Raw genomic sequence first — 16,530 nt, 5'->3', positions numbered from 1 at the left:
TATTATACTACTTCATCATTGGGCTTTGTGTGAATATTATATATGTATATTATACACACAATGTCCAATGATAAAGTAATATGTTGCTCAGAGCCTGGGCCCTGCCACCAAACTCAATTACTACCTTACAAATGGCAATACAGGCTTTTGCGCATGCACTAGTCATATAACTAGTTTTCACCATCGAATACTTTTGATTCGATGGTTAGTTACCATCGCATCGAAAGTTTCAATGGTGGAAGCACTGCCATCATTTGATGGTTGGCTTCCGATGTCCATCCCTCAGCCTCGTCAAATTCCAGCTCTGGTTTTCCTTTTACTTTACTCATTGCTCGCTGCAATCAACAGTTCATGGAGAGGAAAAAAGCAGCGCCTCTCCCATTGGTTGCCTGCGGGCCCCGCCCCGCTCCGCTCCGATGACGGACAGCTCGGGCAGAGCGTGTTGTGGGCGGATCTTTATATTCAGCGCGGAAGTCAGCGGCGCCGGACACGCGGTGAGTGGTGGTTGTGGGCGGATCTTTATATTCAGCGCGGAAGTCAGCGGCGCCGGACACGCGGTGAGTGGTGGCTGGAGGGAGGGTCTGCAGTGCTGCTGCTGCATCACCGTTATCGGCGCGTGACTGCTGTGGTGGGTGAGCACAGGTAGCGGGTTCCGGCATAACGCCGCAGTTATAGGGACATTGCGTGTATGACGCTAGGCAGGGTCCAGGACTCCATGCTGTGTCTGGGTTTTAAAAGGGTGGGGACGTTGCCTGTAGCAAACAATCAGCGTCTACCTCTCATTTTATAGAATGCAATTCGTAAATGCTAGCCAGAAGATGATTGGTTGGTTGCTATGGGCGATTTCCTAAGTCTTTAGTTGAAAGGCTGTTGCATCTCTGCTCATTAAGGGGTGTGTAATGTATATCACATCGCTGCCTCCTATTTGGGCAGGGGGCACCTGGGTAAACCGATTATAATTAGGGCTGGACATCGGCACATCCCTCATAGATGGTTGCCATCATTGGCTTTTAAAGCAGGTACCATTGATGGTTATAAAACATTCTACCACCCACCATCGATGGTTCCTGCTATTGATTTGCCGCTCATGCGCAGAGCAACGGGACTGGCCAGGATGTGCACGCATGCACAGAAGAAACTAACTATCCATCCAGTTTAAGGTTCTTCTACCTCACGGCAGGGTGGCCCGCTCGCAGCGATGCTGTTGAATGCAGCAACACTGTGCGCACGCAACCCCCAACCCAGGGCTGTAACTGGGGGGGGGGGGGGGGGGGTTGGGGGGTCACGCGCACCAGGCGCTGGAGGGGGTGGTGGCACTGTGAGGTCCGGGGACAGCCAGCGGAGCTCCGGTGACAGGCAGCGGGGTTCCGGGGACTGGTGTAGCCGCTGTAGCGGCAGCTTACTTTCACTCCGTCCGTCTCCTACTAGCGCTATGTGCCGGGCGGGAAGCTGATTTTGAAAAGACTTGTCGGACACTGATTGGCTGAATTCAGAGCCAAGGCTCATGAAATAAACCCCATTATCTTCACTTTATCTCTCCCCAAAGCTAAGCACATGACCCCTCTTTTCCCGGTCACATACACACTGATACCCTATTCTTTTGGTAGAAGACATATCACTGTTTATCTTGCTGTCCCTCTCTGTTTCCTTATGTTACTGCCCCCTTCCCTGATAGGTTGCAATGTGGACTGTGCGCTCTGATTCCTGATGTTACCGCCCCCCTTCCCTGATAGGCTGCTATGTGGACTGTGCTCTCTGATTCCTGATGTTACCGCCCCCCTTCCCTGATAGGCTGCTATGTGGACTGTGTGCTCTGATTCCTGATGTTACCGCCCCCCCTTCCCTGATAGGCTGCTATGTGGACTGCGCAATCTTATTCCTGATGTTACCGCCCCCCCTTCCCTGATAGGCTGCTATGTGGACTGTGTGCTCTGATTCCTGATGTTACCGCCCCCCTTCCCTGATAGGCTGCTGTGTGGACTGTTCGTTCTGATTCCTGTATATTTGCTTTCCGCGGCCGGGTGATGCCGCCTTTATATGACGTTAGCCGGTAACTTTTTCAGTTTTTTGTTTTTGTTTTATATCCTTTTTATAGTAACTTTATAATGACCTGAGAAGGTTCCACCCTGCTACTGTCACTCATTACAGCCCATCATTACTGATGGTTGGAGGATCATGGGGCGCAGTAGCCCAGTGTTCAGGTCAGATCTCAGGCCAAGCCGTGGAATAGATTGTGTGGCTGCAGCACCAGTTCATCCAGATCATGATATTATAATTAGAGGTAGGGATGGACATCGGAAGCCCACCATCAAATAATGGCTCTGATTCCACCATTGAAACATTCGATGCGATGGTAACTAACCAATATTCGATGGTGAAAATAAGTTATATGACTAGCGCATGCGCAAAAGTCTGAGCTGGTATTAAGTTCTGTGACCTCACTGTCTCCTCTGAATCCTCCTGATGGTGTGTCTGTGGTGTGTTCTGTGTGTGAGTGACTGCTCTTGCTGCAGGGTGAAGTCTGTGCTCTGATTGGTTCTCGGAGTCAGTGTGGGCCCTGGTGCCTATCAGCAATCCTACAGAGGGGCGGGGGACTAAACCGGCTCCTGACTGAAGCAGAGAGTCAGACAGCCACCAAGGAACCTAGGAAGTTTCCCTGAAACAGACACCGCTAGTGGGAATTAGAAAAAACAAGCCACCATCGGAACACCATCAAATGATTAGCATTCGATGGCGACAAACATTGAAAGGGCACCATTAAATGCCCAAAACACTACCATTGGAAGAAAAACATTGATGTTTCTGAAATATAGACCATCGATGTCCATCCCTAATTAGAGGTCTATCCAGGGATGACTTATTCAATCTTCCGGTCATTACAGTAGCTGTATAAACTTATATATAACATATTTTACTATCATTTAGATGGCACCATAGGATTGTCAGTGCCCAATTACAGAGTACATAACTATTTAAAGCTTCAAGACCATATAGAACTAATACAGGGCATACTAACAGTGCTGCATTAAATGGCACTTAGCCGAGGGATTTGTTGTGGTTGAGGGTTAACATCCTTGCGGTCAGGATGCCGGTGTTCAGTATACCAATGCCGGCATCCCAACTGCCCTCACAGTGCCAGGACTCCAAATTCATTAGGATCCCCATCGGTAAGAATGCGGGGATAGCTAGTGGCCAGCTGAGGAAGGGGAGTGGGTGGTTAGGTTTAGGTACTAGTAGGGGGGGGGAGACATAAGGTTAGGTTTACGTGGTGGGGTGCAGGGGTTAGGCACTAGACGTTAGGGTCCGGAGGGGGAGGCACTAGCAGTGAGCGTCCAGGGGGTGGGGGTTGGATACTAGAAGGGAGGGTTTGGGGGGTAGGGGAGACGATTAGGGTGCCTCCAGAGCCCTTGTTGGCATTTCCACTATCGAGCTGTTGGGGTTTCTATTATGACCGCCAGAATCCTAAACGCCATTGTGGTGTAGGTATGCCATGTAATGCCATTGGCGGGAGAATGGATAGAAGAGCACATGAGGAGAGAGGGCCCTGCTTGTGAGAGCGTGCGCCTCATACATACAGGGCGATGTAACTCAGCAATGTGACTGGATACTTGGTGCATGCGACGCCCCAGGCAGGGAAGAGGAACTGCAGGGGTTTTGAAAGACTCAAGGTGCTAAAATGAACACTAGATGACATAGAAAATAATTAGCAATTTGGGCCCGATTCCGCCTTGGGCCGAGAAATGTTCCCAAATCGCATGTGTATGACCAGAGTCGGAGATCAGACCTTCAGAACATAAGATAAATTGGAATCTGACCTGTCAGGGGCTCATGACGGGTGCTTTCTAGCACCAGTAACGTATAGTGTCCGAGTGCCGCCATACGTACGTGCCAGCAGGTGTGACCTCCGAGCAGGAGGTTTGAAAGAAGAAAAAAAAAACCATTGAAATGAATGCGGGCTGCTCATTGGCTGAGAGAGCTAATCAGTGCTCGCCCATTCTTCTGAATGGTTTTCTTTCTTTTTTAAATTCTCCTGCCCCCACTGCTATACATGCGATAAATCAATGTAAAAAATGGCACATCAAGTTCCAAAATCGCATGTGAGCCTCCTGGGGAGCTGCCAGGTGGACCACGGGGGTATTGGATGCATCTTCTCCCCTCGGAGAAGTAGCACAGGGGGTTATTTTGGTTCATTCTTTCTTAGATGGACAAAACCATGGGCACTGCAGGTGGGGCAGATGTAACATGTGCAGAGAGAATTAGATTTGGGTGGGGTTTTACTTCAAAGTGAGATCTATATTGCAGTGTAAAAATAAAGCAGTCTGTATTTTCCCTGCACAGAAACAAAATAACTCACCCAAATCTAACTCTCTGCACATGTTACATCTGCCCCACCTGCAGTGCACATGGTTTTGTCCATCTAAGAAGGAATTTGTCAGAAAGAATGAACGGGAATAACCCCCGCAGTGTGTGGGGGCCTATCATCCTACTTAATACTTATTATAATTAACTGTAATGGGACCTCTCATCCCCCAATGGCACAGCCTCCACTGTGGGTATTTGTCACTAACTATATATATTTTCATCCAGTCAGCCTGGCACTCATTGGAAGTGAAAGCAATTACCCGGGTGCCTTCTGGAGGATCATGTAGTCGCTGGCGCATACACAGGCAGCGGCACTACATGGGATTTTTCAAAGTCCTTTTAATATCCCTATGTTTCGGGGTGTGAAAACCCAGTTTTTAAGGTGTACATAAACGGTTTATGTACACCATGAAAACTGGGTTTTCACACCCCGAAACATCGGGATATTAAAAGGATTTCGAAAAATCCCATGGAGTGCCGCTGCCCAGCACTGAGGTCATGGGTTCCATTCCCACCATGGCCCTAACTGTGTGGAGTTTGTATATTCTCCCCGTACTTGGGTGGGTTTCCTCACACACAATATGAAAGTGTGGCAGTGACATCTTAGAAGTTCCGCAGCAGCCACTGCATTAAGTATAACTAGGGTGTTGTACTCATGGGCATCCTTCATTTTGTGAATGGCACACTCTGTGACCCCCTTCCCCAGGTCTGGGCAGACTAGGCTACAGCCGGCTCTGATTACAATCCACACCTCGCTTTTTAATTTTCATTAAAATGTAATGTATAAGCGTAAATGCAGACGCTGGACCTGTAACGGTGAAATAGCCTATTATAAATACTGTGCATTAACTCTTAACGAATAGTAGTGTAAGATTAAATAGAACTGTTCCTTTTCAATTGACTGGTTAAACACTATTAATGTAGTGCTGCCTCTGGCCTCCAGGTGTCACTATAACCCTGCTACTGTATATACAGTATATGATTGTCCTACCATAACCACAAAGTGGGTGAATGCAGTATAACCTATTCCTGCCAGTCAGTGCCAGTCACCTGCATTAATGTTATTTATATAAGCGCTAACATTATATGCATTGGTACTAATCTGTTAGTTGGGCGCCCAATTAGCATACGTACGGTAATTTAGGAATATCGCATCGCATGGGCCATTTTAAGGGCGATGCGATTTTCCTATGTAATTTATTCACTGCTCTCTTAGCCCCGGGTGATCGCATCGCACCTCCTGTAAAATCGCATGCGATTTTATAGGGTGTACGATGCCATTACAGTAGGTATACATTAGGTATACAATAGCATTGTATGACATACAATGAGGTTTTAGGCACCCACCCCCACTATCCACGCCACCCCGAAGCGTGGCGAGCGCAGCGGAACGTGTCCTCCGACCTTTTCATACCACCACTATCCACGTCGGCGTTGAGTTGATTTTATATAGTGTGGTGAGCGCAGCGAGTCACCGTGCCCGAAGCGCGGCGAGCGCACGCGGATTACTTTACATATATTCCGCGTCCTCTCGCCGCGATTCGGGTATACAATAGCATTGTATGACATACAATGAGGTTTTAGGCGCCCATCCCCACTATCCACGCCACCCCGAAGCGTGGCGAGCGCAGCGGAACGTGTCCTCCGACCTTTTCATACCACCACTATCCATGTCGGCGAGCGCAGCGAGTCACCGAGCCCGAAGCGCGGCGAGCGCACGCGGATTACTTTACATATATTCCGCGTCCACTCGCCGCGATTCGGGTATACAATAGCATTGTATGACATACATTGAGGTTTTAGGCGCCCACCCCCACTATCCACGCCACCCTGAAGCGTGGGGAGCGCAGCGGAACGTGTCCTCCGACCTTTTCATACCACCACTATCCATGTCGGCGAGCGCAGCGAGTCACCGAGCCCGAAGCGCGGCGAGCGCACGCGGATTACTTTACATATATTCCGCGTCCACTCGCCGCGATTCGGGCTCGACGTGGATAGTGGGGGTATGAAAAGGTTGGAGGATGCGTTCCGCCACCGCTCGCCACGCTTCGGGGTGGCGTGGATAGTGGTGGGGTGCCTAAAACATCATTGGATATCATACAATGATATTATTGTATAGCTCATTTAATGGCATCGCACACCCTATAAAATTGCATGCGATTTTGCGGTAGATGCGACCCCCCGGGGCTAATAGAGCAGTGAATAAATTACATAGGAGCATCGCATCGCACAGCCCTTAAAATGGCCCATGCGATGCGATTTTCCTACGCAGAATAGGGCGCCCAACTAACATATAAGCACCTATGCATTGCATTACATTTGCATTAGTCCCCCCTGGAGTCACTTACAGTATAAATTACTGTAGGATTCGCTGATTTGAATTCTCCTATCCTGGTAACTATGAAGTGAGTCACGTTTGGAATTTATGGACACTGGGACCCTGGTGGTTGAATAGATTTATCCAGCGTGCTGTATATTAATCGCCGGGGTGATAGCGATGAGCTGTCGCTATGGAGGAGCAATCCGGTGAGATCGCTTAGAACATGCCCAGGGATTGCAACGTGTGTGGGCACCATTGGCGTACATTATGCTTTATATAGATTTTATGGTACTTTTGTGTTTTGGCGGCGCCCATCGCATACCATAACGCATGCGATGCGACGCGATTTCGTGCGATTCTGTGCGATGGCATACAATTTTCAAATTGTATGCCATTGTACATGGCATACAATGCCATGCGATGCGATTAAACATTGTATAAGCACCCTAATGGGTGCTAACAATGTTAAATGCACCCCCGCTATAAACATGAACCCGAAGCGTGGCGAGCACAGCGGTACGCGTCCTACGACCTTTTCATACCCCCACTATCCACGTCGGCGTGGAGTTGAGAACAGAATAGTGTGGCGTTTACCTGTGAAGGTATCCGCGTCCCCTCGCAGGGCTCGCTGCGCTCACCACGCTTCGGCTCGGTGGCTCGCTTCGCTCGCCACACTATTCTATTCTCAACTCCACGCCGACGTGGATAGTGGGGGTATGAAAAGGTCGTAGGACGCGTACCGCCGCCCCTCGCAGGCTCGCAGCGCTCGCCATGCTTCGGGTTCACGTTTATAGTGGGGTGTGGCGTGGGGGTGCATTTAACATTGTTAGCACCCATTAGGGTGCTGAAAAGCACCCTTTAGGGTGCTGAAAAGCACCCTTTAGGGTGCTTATGCCATTTTTCATCGCATAGGGGGTAAAAATTGCATCGCATGCCATCCGGTACATGGCATGCGATGCACATCGGGGGTGCCGCCAACATACACAAGTACCGATTTTATGATCAATTGATGCTGTTTTGCGGTGTTATTTATTTATTTTTTTAATCATTGTAACGCAGATCAGACCGTGCTTCACATTATAGCAATCCTTCCAGAAAGAAATACCAATCAGTGACACAGAAGATTCCCCTGGAAACGTGAGCTTGCATTCCAATGTACGTCCGGTACTTGTGAGATGTGTCATTGCTGGTATGACCGTAGTCCCCTGTTTGTGTTACCGGTAGCTGAGAGCAGCAGTACTGCGAGTAAGGGAGCGCCGTGCTTTGGGGGAAGGTTCATACATGTGTTAGGCACACGTTCTCTTCTGGAACCAAAATATGACAAACTTATTAAACTCCTGATTGATTGCGCTCCTGTTGTTCCAAATCCATTCCAATCTGTTCTGTTACCATTGTCGGATGCTGCTAATCGGTGACAGCTGGCCAAGGGACGTCTGTTTCCCCATTGGCTGCGTTCTTGTTTTGTTTATTTAATTCGCACCCGTTGCGTTTATTAATAGGGCGTTTGCAGATTCTCTACATTTATTTTGTGAGTTGTAATTGCACTGAATGTTTTAATTGAGCTCGCAGATCAGATTGTAGATCTTTTCCCATACACTGCAGATCATTTCTCCATCGTTATTATGATGAAAATCTGCCGCAACCTAACTCCCTTATACAGTCTAAGGTTCCGGACCATCGAATGCCAGATAATCGGTGGTGTGCTACGTGAAAGTCTTCCAAAATAGAATCTGCACTTTGGAAAAAAAAATATATATATATAATTTGTATTTTTTTTTTAAAATAATTTTTATATTGAGTGTGCATTAGATGCTCCCCCATTTCCACAGGGCATATGAAACTGCCCCCAATCAGCTCTGCATTTAGAAAATAAGCTTGAAATGTTCTATCAAGCTATCCCATAAATTGTTTGTTTCTGCAGAGTGCTGCGCCATAGTCCTAAAAATGAAAAAGAAAGGGTCTGAAGCCAGTGTTAACCGCAGGAAGTCCAACAATCCTCAGCGGGTGTCTGCAGCCTCGGCCGGTACATCTCAGGGTAAGAGGAAGTGTCTCTTATAAATAACGAAAGCTAAAGGAGATGCGCGGGACTGAGCTCGCTGTGGTGACCAGTAATGTGTCCAGCGCTTGGAGACTGATAAACTCTGTTCTTTGTCTTCTATCTAATTTAAACCAGACACAAGCCAGAGAGTGCCACCACCCATACGGAGGCGGTACCGCCCAGGTACTCAGGCACTGATGGAAATACGCGAGTACCAGAATTCAGTGGTGCTGCTGATCAGGAAGGCTCCGTTCTACCGCCTGGTGAGATGGTGTTGCCTGTTCTGCATCTAACAGTTCCCCTCCTCTGTGCTCTGCTAGTAATGTCTGCTTTTTCTGTTTAGGTGAGAGAGATCTGCATGGGGATTTCCCGCAGAGTGCCATTAATCTGGCAAAGGCAAGCGCTGATGGCATTGCAGGAGGTAAGGCTTATTAGCGGCGTAACCGCTCGCTGCATTCTGTTTGGGATAGTCTGAGAATGATGTCTTGTACTAAGATCTGATGCGGCCATGTATACCTCACCCATATCCTGGCCGTGTTCTGCTCTGTATACCCCATCACGTGTCACTAGAATCAGCGCTAATGATCCATCTCCATCATAGCCATTGGTTGCGATTCGGAATGGTTTAAAGCACCAGCCAACAAGCTGAAACTTAAGCAGGCTGGCCGTCTGCTTCACACACCTGAGTACAGCGGGGATCTGCGATGCCTTCAAACTTACAGCGGTGCGCCCATGTTTTGCAAAACGGTGACGAGTTTCACCCTGTAAACATCGCAGCATGTCAGCAATCCTGCAGCCAATGGGGGGGGGCTGTGAGCGACATCCCAGGATTGGGTCTGTGTGCAAATAGGCACATAGTATATCCCATACAGGCCACTTACTGATGACTTCAGTGGGCATGATGCCCATGTTCAGCCCCAGTGCAGTCTCACTGTACCAGACAACCCCTATATACACCACTATAATTAGAATTCCCAGCTCAGCTCCGAGCTCATTAGACAGACATGCATTACACAGCGACCTTTCTCAAGGCATAAAGGAATGTTCAAAACCAATACTCCTGATAACACTGTTTGTTGTGAAGACTTTAACAGACGAGCGATTGCTGGATTAATAATACAGACGCCATATTGGAGAGTGTGAGTAGTGCGCACACCCACAGATACGCGTGCTACTCTGATGTTCGGAAATCGTCCCTCTATTGTGAGATTTCTCGCAGTTCCCTGCTGCAAACTGGGAGCGGGATAAGGGGGGCAGGATAGGCAGGTTCCGGAAACGGGGGGCGTTTTCTGAGAGCTCCCAGGTCTGGATCTTCCAGCACAGATTTCCTGGCCTCTTCTACAGAACAGCTTGGGCCAATATGACCAGCCTCGGGTTCCGTCAGATTGACCATGTTTTTGTGCAGTGATCCGTTGCAGCAGTGGATCACAGAAGTCGGTAGGAGGTGTTTATTGACACAAGGGGTGAGATTTAATAGGATGAGAGCTTCAGAAAGTGAGAGATTTGGTAAGAAATCTCCAGTTTTTTTAAAGCGGCAATCATTTACACTGCAGAACCAGTTGGATTTTGCAGTGTAAATGATTGGCGCTTTAAAAAATAAATGGAGATTTCGTACCAAATCTCTCACTATCTGAAGCTCTCACCCTTTTAAATTTCACCCAAGATACCTCCTACAGCACTACAATTAGTATTCTCTAAGGCTGTGTACACACGGGGGTGATTTTGTCTATTATCGCGGGAAATATGGTCGCTGAGCGACCATATTGCCCGCGATGGGAGTGTGCACCGGCGATATATATCGCCAGGTACGCGCTCCCGTTTTCTCACCGTTAGTGATCGCTGGTCGCAGGAACATGCTCCTGCGACCAGCTGATTTCCACTGCTGTTCCACTGCTGATTTCCCGGCAGTTTATTTTTCATCAGCGACCATCTCTGGTCGCTGATGCAAACGGGACACTGAGCGATATATCGCTCATCGCGAGCGATATATCGCTCAGCGAAATATCCCCCCGTGTGTACGGGGCTTATGACGCACAATCAAGGAAATTACACAATGAAGATAAAGGCGCAAAGCGGAGGTAAAAAAAAGTAGCAACACAAAGTGCAAGTACGCAGCGCTGGGATTGGGCTGTACGTATGAGGGCATATCTGTGTGAATGAATGATTAATAGCGGCCTACAGAATTTATGGGGGAATAAGATCTGTTTGCTCTGTTTGACCATGTATTGCCTTTCAATTTCTGTGTCTGTAACTATTTATTCTTATCTATGAATCTTATTAGGGATAAGGGCCTAATTCATCATGAATCGCTAATCTGAGAAGTAGGTAGCCGCCACCCAGGAAGAGGAAACACCACGATTACTGCTATCCCCCCGCAAATCTATACGCCAGGACAGGCCAGCCGGTGGCTCTCCAGATGTTGTGAAACTACAAATCCCAGCATGCCTTGCCACAGTTTTAACACTCCCTTATAGAAAAACTGTGGCAAGGCATGATGGGATTTGTAGTTTGACAACATCTGGAGAGCCACAGGTTGGCCAGGCCTGCTATACGCAAATCCCGGAACATGGAAGAGACTAATCTGTGACTGACACAGGCTGAACGAGGCCAGTGCTGATGTCACAGACCTGCAGGGTTTTTTCGGACCCCATCCAGAAATAGTCTGGTTTTCACCCCAAAACAGCAGCTTACCGACGGTCAATATCCAGCTGCATTGTGTTTACGATCTATACGTGTTTTCTGACGCTATTTTTTCCTTGCGCATGTGCATTGTGTACGGTCTGAATACGCAGTCCGATAATCACTCTGCTTTGTGAATAAGTAGCGATTCATGCTGACTTAAGCCCGAAGTCCCTTTTCCTGTGTAACCCTCCGGTTTCAGTGTAACCTCTCTTTCTTAGGCAGCTGAGGCCTACCTGGTATGGCTTTTCGAAGACGCTTACCTATTCAGTGCCCGTGCACAGAGGGGCACACTGCACGTGAAGGATATTCAGCTCGCACGGCGAATTAGAGGGTGCCACCTCGGATAGCACGATGTTAAAGTTTTCAGTTTCACGTTTGTTGTCGATGGTGTTTTATTCCCAGTTTATACACCGTCGCAGGAGGTAATTTATGACCTCTGATAATCCTGTTGCAGAGCGCGGACATCGAAGCTCTGGGTTTTTGTCACGTTGACTTGGAGGTTTACTGTTATTCTGCAAATTGATATAGTTATTACTTGTTTTTGTAACCTGACAATAAAAATGTTTAAAAAAAAAATGAAAGTCTATAGAAGTAATTAACATATTGTGCATTAATCTTATGAAGCATCTCCCTTGTGTATCAACTGTTAATGTGTGCACTATAACAAACCGGTGGATAATGCAGTCGTTACACTATATTCGTTACCATATAAAGCATACAATTCGTTACCACTAGCAACGGCTGGTTGCCACTTTAATTTCAGCACTGGTTAGTTCAGTGTGTGTAAGCTCTTTCATTCACAGGCTATGGGAACTGGTTGTAAACCACATTAGTATATGAATAAACACTGCTCACTCCAGGTACAGTGACCTTAGCAGATTTGGTACTCTTTACCTAGCACGGCGCCCATCGCGACCATCGCATGCACTAAAAAACGGGTGCGATGCGATGCCCGCGATGGCCGCGATTTCCCATAGGGACCAATGTTAAAAATCAAATTGGTCGCGATTTTAGTGTTAAATGTCAGATTGGTCGCGATTTTTACATAGGAAACAATGTTAAATGGCCCACGGAGCCCTAATAGTCCCCCTGAAGTCTTAAATGGCCCCCACAATTTTTAACGCCACCCCACGATCAACGTGAACCCGAAGCGTGGCGAGCGCAGCGAGCCCGCGAGGGGCGGCGGTACGCGTCCTCCGACCTTTTCATACCCCCACTATCCACGTCGGTGTGGAGTTGAGAATAGAATAGTGTGGCGAGCGCAGCGAGCCACCGAGCCCGAAGCGTGGCGAGCGGACGCGGATACCTTCACAGGTAAACGCGTCCCCTCGCGGGCTTCACAGGTGTCCGTGTCGCCACGGACACCTGTGAAGCCCGCGAGGGGACGCGTATAACTGTGAAGGTATCCGCGTCCCCTCGCGGGGCTCGCTGCGCTCGCCACGCTTCGGGCTCGGTGGCTCGCTGCGCTCGCCACACTATTCTATTCTCAACTCCACGCCGACGTGGATAGTGGGGGTATGAAAAGGTCGGAGGACGCGTACCGCCGCCCCTCGCGGGCTCGCTGCGCTCGCCACGCTTCGGGTTCACGTTGATCGTGGGGTGGCGTTAAAAATTGTGGGGGCCATTTAACACTTCAGGGGGACTATTAGGGCTCTGTGGCCCATTTAACATTGTTTCCTATGTAAAAATCGCGGGCATTGAGGCATTTAACGCTAAAATCGCGACCAATCTGACTTTTAACATTGATCCCTATGGGAAAATCGCGGGCATCGCGTCGCACCCGTTTTTTATGTACCCGCGATGCCTGCGATTTTTTACCCCCGATGCCCGCGATTGTAATCGCGGGCGCCGTGCTAGGTAAAGAGTACCGCAGATTTTAACCCTTATACAGCTGTATGGAAATGAAGCCCCACACTTAATACACTGTGTGATTATCGCAGCTGATCACAATTTAAACATACTATCAGTCGCATCAGCGACTGTATCTCTTAATGAGAGATTTATGCAATATATGTCCCGTTATAACCATAGGCCAGTTATTAATACACAAACCTTAACAATGCATATGCGCTTGATTATGATCAAAGCTGACCCTGCGTCTGAAACGCTGATACGCTTGCGATTAAGTAATGGAAGCACACACACACTGTATTATTAGGATCACGGATGCAAACCCGTTTGATTATAAGTTTTTATTGTCCAAAGTGGACACAAAAGGTTAACAGAATATAGGATATATATATATAAACTATGAACCTATACAATACAGTTTATACATGAAAAGAAACAGAGTTACATAGATTAGCAATGCAGATTCGGCTAACATACACGACTGGCACAAATAAGGAAATATATCAATTACCGTCAAGAGAAGCAATTACCACGGCCGGATACAAATCCCAGGTCCCTGGGTATGTGTTCTGGATAGATCACATAATGCCCTTGGATCCCACGCTTGGTCTTTTTTAAAGCAAAGGGGAGTGGGTCAGATTGAATGATCATTGGGTACAAGAAAGGGGCCTAGGCAGCTCTTCATTGGCTCTCAGCTTCACGGGGACGTCTTCCTGTGAGATGGGAATCTCGTCAAACCATGCTGGATTCTTTGTTAAGGCCAGTTATTAATAACAACATTGGGGGTTTAATCAGTGAGTTCCACACAAACAGAGAAAACAAAAGGGGACATATCTTAAAGAATTTACCATTAATGTTTCACGTCCGACCTTGGTAGTTACGTTTAAGCTAATAAGACACAAATGGCGTAATGGAATTGCGCAGAGGACGGTCACAATACCTTAACCCCTTCCTGACAGAGCCAGTTTTTGCGTTCCTGACAGAGCCCTTTTTTTCAAATCTGACATGTATCACTTAAGTGGGGATAACTTTTTTTTGCTTTTACTTATCCCAGTGATTTTGAGATTGTTTTTTCGTGACACATTGTACTTCAAATTAGTGGTAAATTTGGGTCGATACAGTCTGTGTTTTTTTGTGAAAAATACCAAAATGTCGTAAAAAAATGGAAAATTTAGCAATTTGCAAAATGTTAAATTTTCTGCTTGTGAGACAAATAATCATACCACTCAAAATAGTTAATAACTAACATAGACCATATGTCTACTTTATGTTTCCATCATTATTTCAACTTCCTTTTAATTTTTTTGGACACTAGGAGGCTTACAATATGAATAGCAAATTCTCAAATTTTCAAGAAAATTTCAAACACTGATTTTTTTAGGGACCAGTTCAGTTCTGATGTGACTTTGAGGGACTTGTATGTGAGACACCCCCATAAATGATACCATTTCAAAAACTGCACCCCTCACAGTATTCAAAACAGCATTTTGGAAGTTTGTTAACCCTTTAGGTGTTTCACAGGAATTAAAACAAAGTGTAGGTGAAATTTCAAAATTTCATTTTTTTTGCAGATTTGCAATTTTAATACATTTTTCTAAGGAACACAGTACATTTTACTAGAGAAATGTGACTAAAAATTGATTCCCCCAATTCTTTTGTTTTCATAAATATCCTATATGTGGCCCTAGTGTGCACGTTGACCAAACCACAGGCTTCATAATAGAAGGAGCACCTACTTGATTTTGGAGCCTCCTTTTTATGAGATTATTTTTTAGGCACCATGTAGGATTCTAGGCACCATAAGATGCTAAAATTTAGGAACCCCCCCACAAGTGACCCCATTTTGCAAACTACACCCCTCAGGGAATTCATCTAGGGGTATAGTGTACATTTCAAACCCCCAGGGGTTTCACCAATTTTGATACAACTGGGCAGTGAAAATGAAAAATTACATTTTTTTACACAAAAATGCAGTTCTGGCTCAAAATTTTTCATTTTCACAAGGTATGAAGGAGAAAAAGCACCCCAAAATCTGTGCCCCAATTTCTCCCGAGTACGGCAATGCCTCACATGTGACCAAAAAATACCATTTGGGTGCATGGCAGGACTCAGAAGGGAAGGAGTGATTTTTGGATTTTGCAGCTCAGATTCTGGTGGAATTTTGGTGGGTGCTATGTCGCATTAGCAAGACCCCCCAAGCACCAATACAGTGGAACCCCCCCACAAGTGACCCCATTTTGCAAACTACACCCCTCAGGGAATTCATCTAGGGGTATAGTGTACATTTCAAACCCCCAGGGGTTTCACCAATTTTGATACAACTGGGCTGTGCAAATGCAAAATTACATTTTTTACACAAAAATGCAGTTCTGGCTCAAAATTTTTCATTTTCACAAGGAATGAAGGAGACAAAGCACCCCAAAATCTGTGCCCCAATTTCTCCCGAGTACGGCAATGCCTCACATGTGACCAAAAAATACCATTTGGGTGCATGGCAGGACTCAGAAGGGAAGGAGTGATTTTTGGATTTTGCAGCTCAGATTCTGGTGGAATTTTGGTGGGTGCTATGTCGCATTACCAAGACCCCCCAAGCACCAATACAGTGGAACCCCCCCACAAGTGACCCCATTTTGCAAACTACACCCCTCAGGGAATTCATCTAGGGGTATAGTGTACATTTCAAACCCCCAGGGGTTTCACCAATTTTGATACAACTGGGCAGTGAAAATGAAAAATTACATTTTTTTACACAAAAATGCAGTTCTGGCTCAAAATTTTTCATTTTCAGAAGGTATGAAGGAGAAAAAGCACCCCAAAATCTGTGCCCCAATTTCTCCCGAGTACGGCAATGCCTCACATGTGACCAAAAAATACCATTTGGGTGCATGGCAGGACTCAGAAGGGAAGGAGTGATTTTTGGATTTTGCAGCTCAGATTCTGGTGGAATTTTGGTGGGTGCTATGTCGCATTAGCAAGACCCCCCAAGCACCAATACAGTGGAACCCCCCCACAAGTGACCCCATTTTGCAAACTACACCCCTCAGGGAATTCATCTAGGGGTATAGTGTACATTTCAAACCCCCAGGGGTTTCACCAATTTTGATACAACTGGGCAGTGAAAATGAAAAATTACATTTTTTTACACAAAAATGCAGTTCTGGCTCAAAATTTTTCATTTTCAGAAGGTATGAAGGAGAAAAAGCACCCCAAAATCTGTGCCCCAATTTCTCCCGAGTACGGCAATGCCTCATATGTGACCAAAAAATACCATTTGGGT

General features: G+C 46.8%; 1 protein-coding gene across 2 annotated transcripts; it reads left to right on the top strand.

Moving 5' to 3' along the window:
• Positions 1-502: 502 nt before the first annotated feature.
• LOC146036754 (histone H3-like centromeric protein A) lies at positions 503-11,902 on the top strand. 2 transcript variants are annotated; one of them, XM_083160645.1, is made up of 6 exons: positions 503-557; positions 7,742-7,837; positions 8,604-8,717; positions 8,856-8,983; positions 9,064-9,141; positions 11,621-11,902. In XM_083160645.1, the coding sequence occupies exons 3-6, from the start codon at positions 8,627-8,629 to the stop codon at positions 11,747-11,749; spliced, it is 426 nt and encodes a 141-aa protein (XP_083016771.1). In that variant the 5' UTR covers positions 503-557; positions 7,742-7,837; positions 8,604-8,626; the 3' UTR covers positions 11,750-11,902. The 2 variants fall into 2 exon arrangements, with proteins under 2 accessions (XP_083016771.1, XP_083016772.1); XM_083160646.1 differs by lacking the exon at positions 503-557 and adding an exon at positions 569-628.
• Positions 11,903-16,530: the final 4,628 nt, after the last annotated feature.

Source organism: Crinia signifera, chromosome 9 (genome assembly GCF_055691185.1).
Source record: "Crinia signifera chromosome 9, ASM5569118v1, whole genome shotgun sequence".
NCBI classification, from domain to species: Eukaryota; Metazoa; Chordata; class Amphibia; order Anura; family Myobatrachidae; genus Crinia; species Crinia signifera.
Note: the sequence above shows the minus strand (reverse complement) of the source record. Positions and strands in the feature narration are given on the sequence as shown.

Bases quoted from the DNA above. Each gene is read 5' to 3' on its own strand.
- LOC146036754 (XM_083160645.1), top strand. From the start codon at position 8,627: ATGAAAAAGAAAGGGTCTGAAGCCAGTGTTAACCGCAGGAAGTCCAAC. The intron at 8,984-9,063 runs GTGAGATGGTGT...TTTTCTGTTTAG, and splicing joins AGGCTCCGTTCTACCGCCTG to GTGAGAGAGATCTGCATGGG. The intron at 9,142-11,620 runs GTAAGGCTTATT...TCTCTTTCTTAG, and splicing joins CGCTGATGGCATTGCAGGAG to GCAGCTGAGGCCTACCTGGT.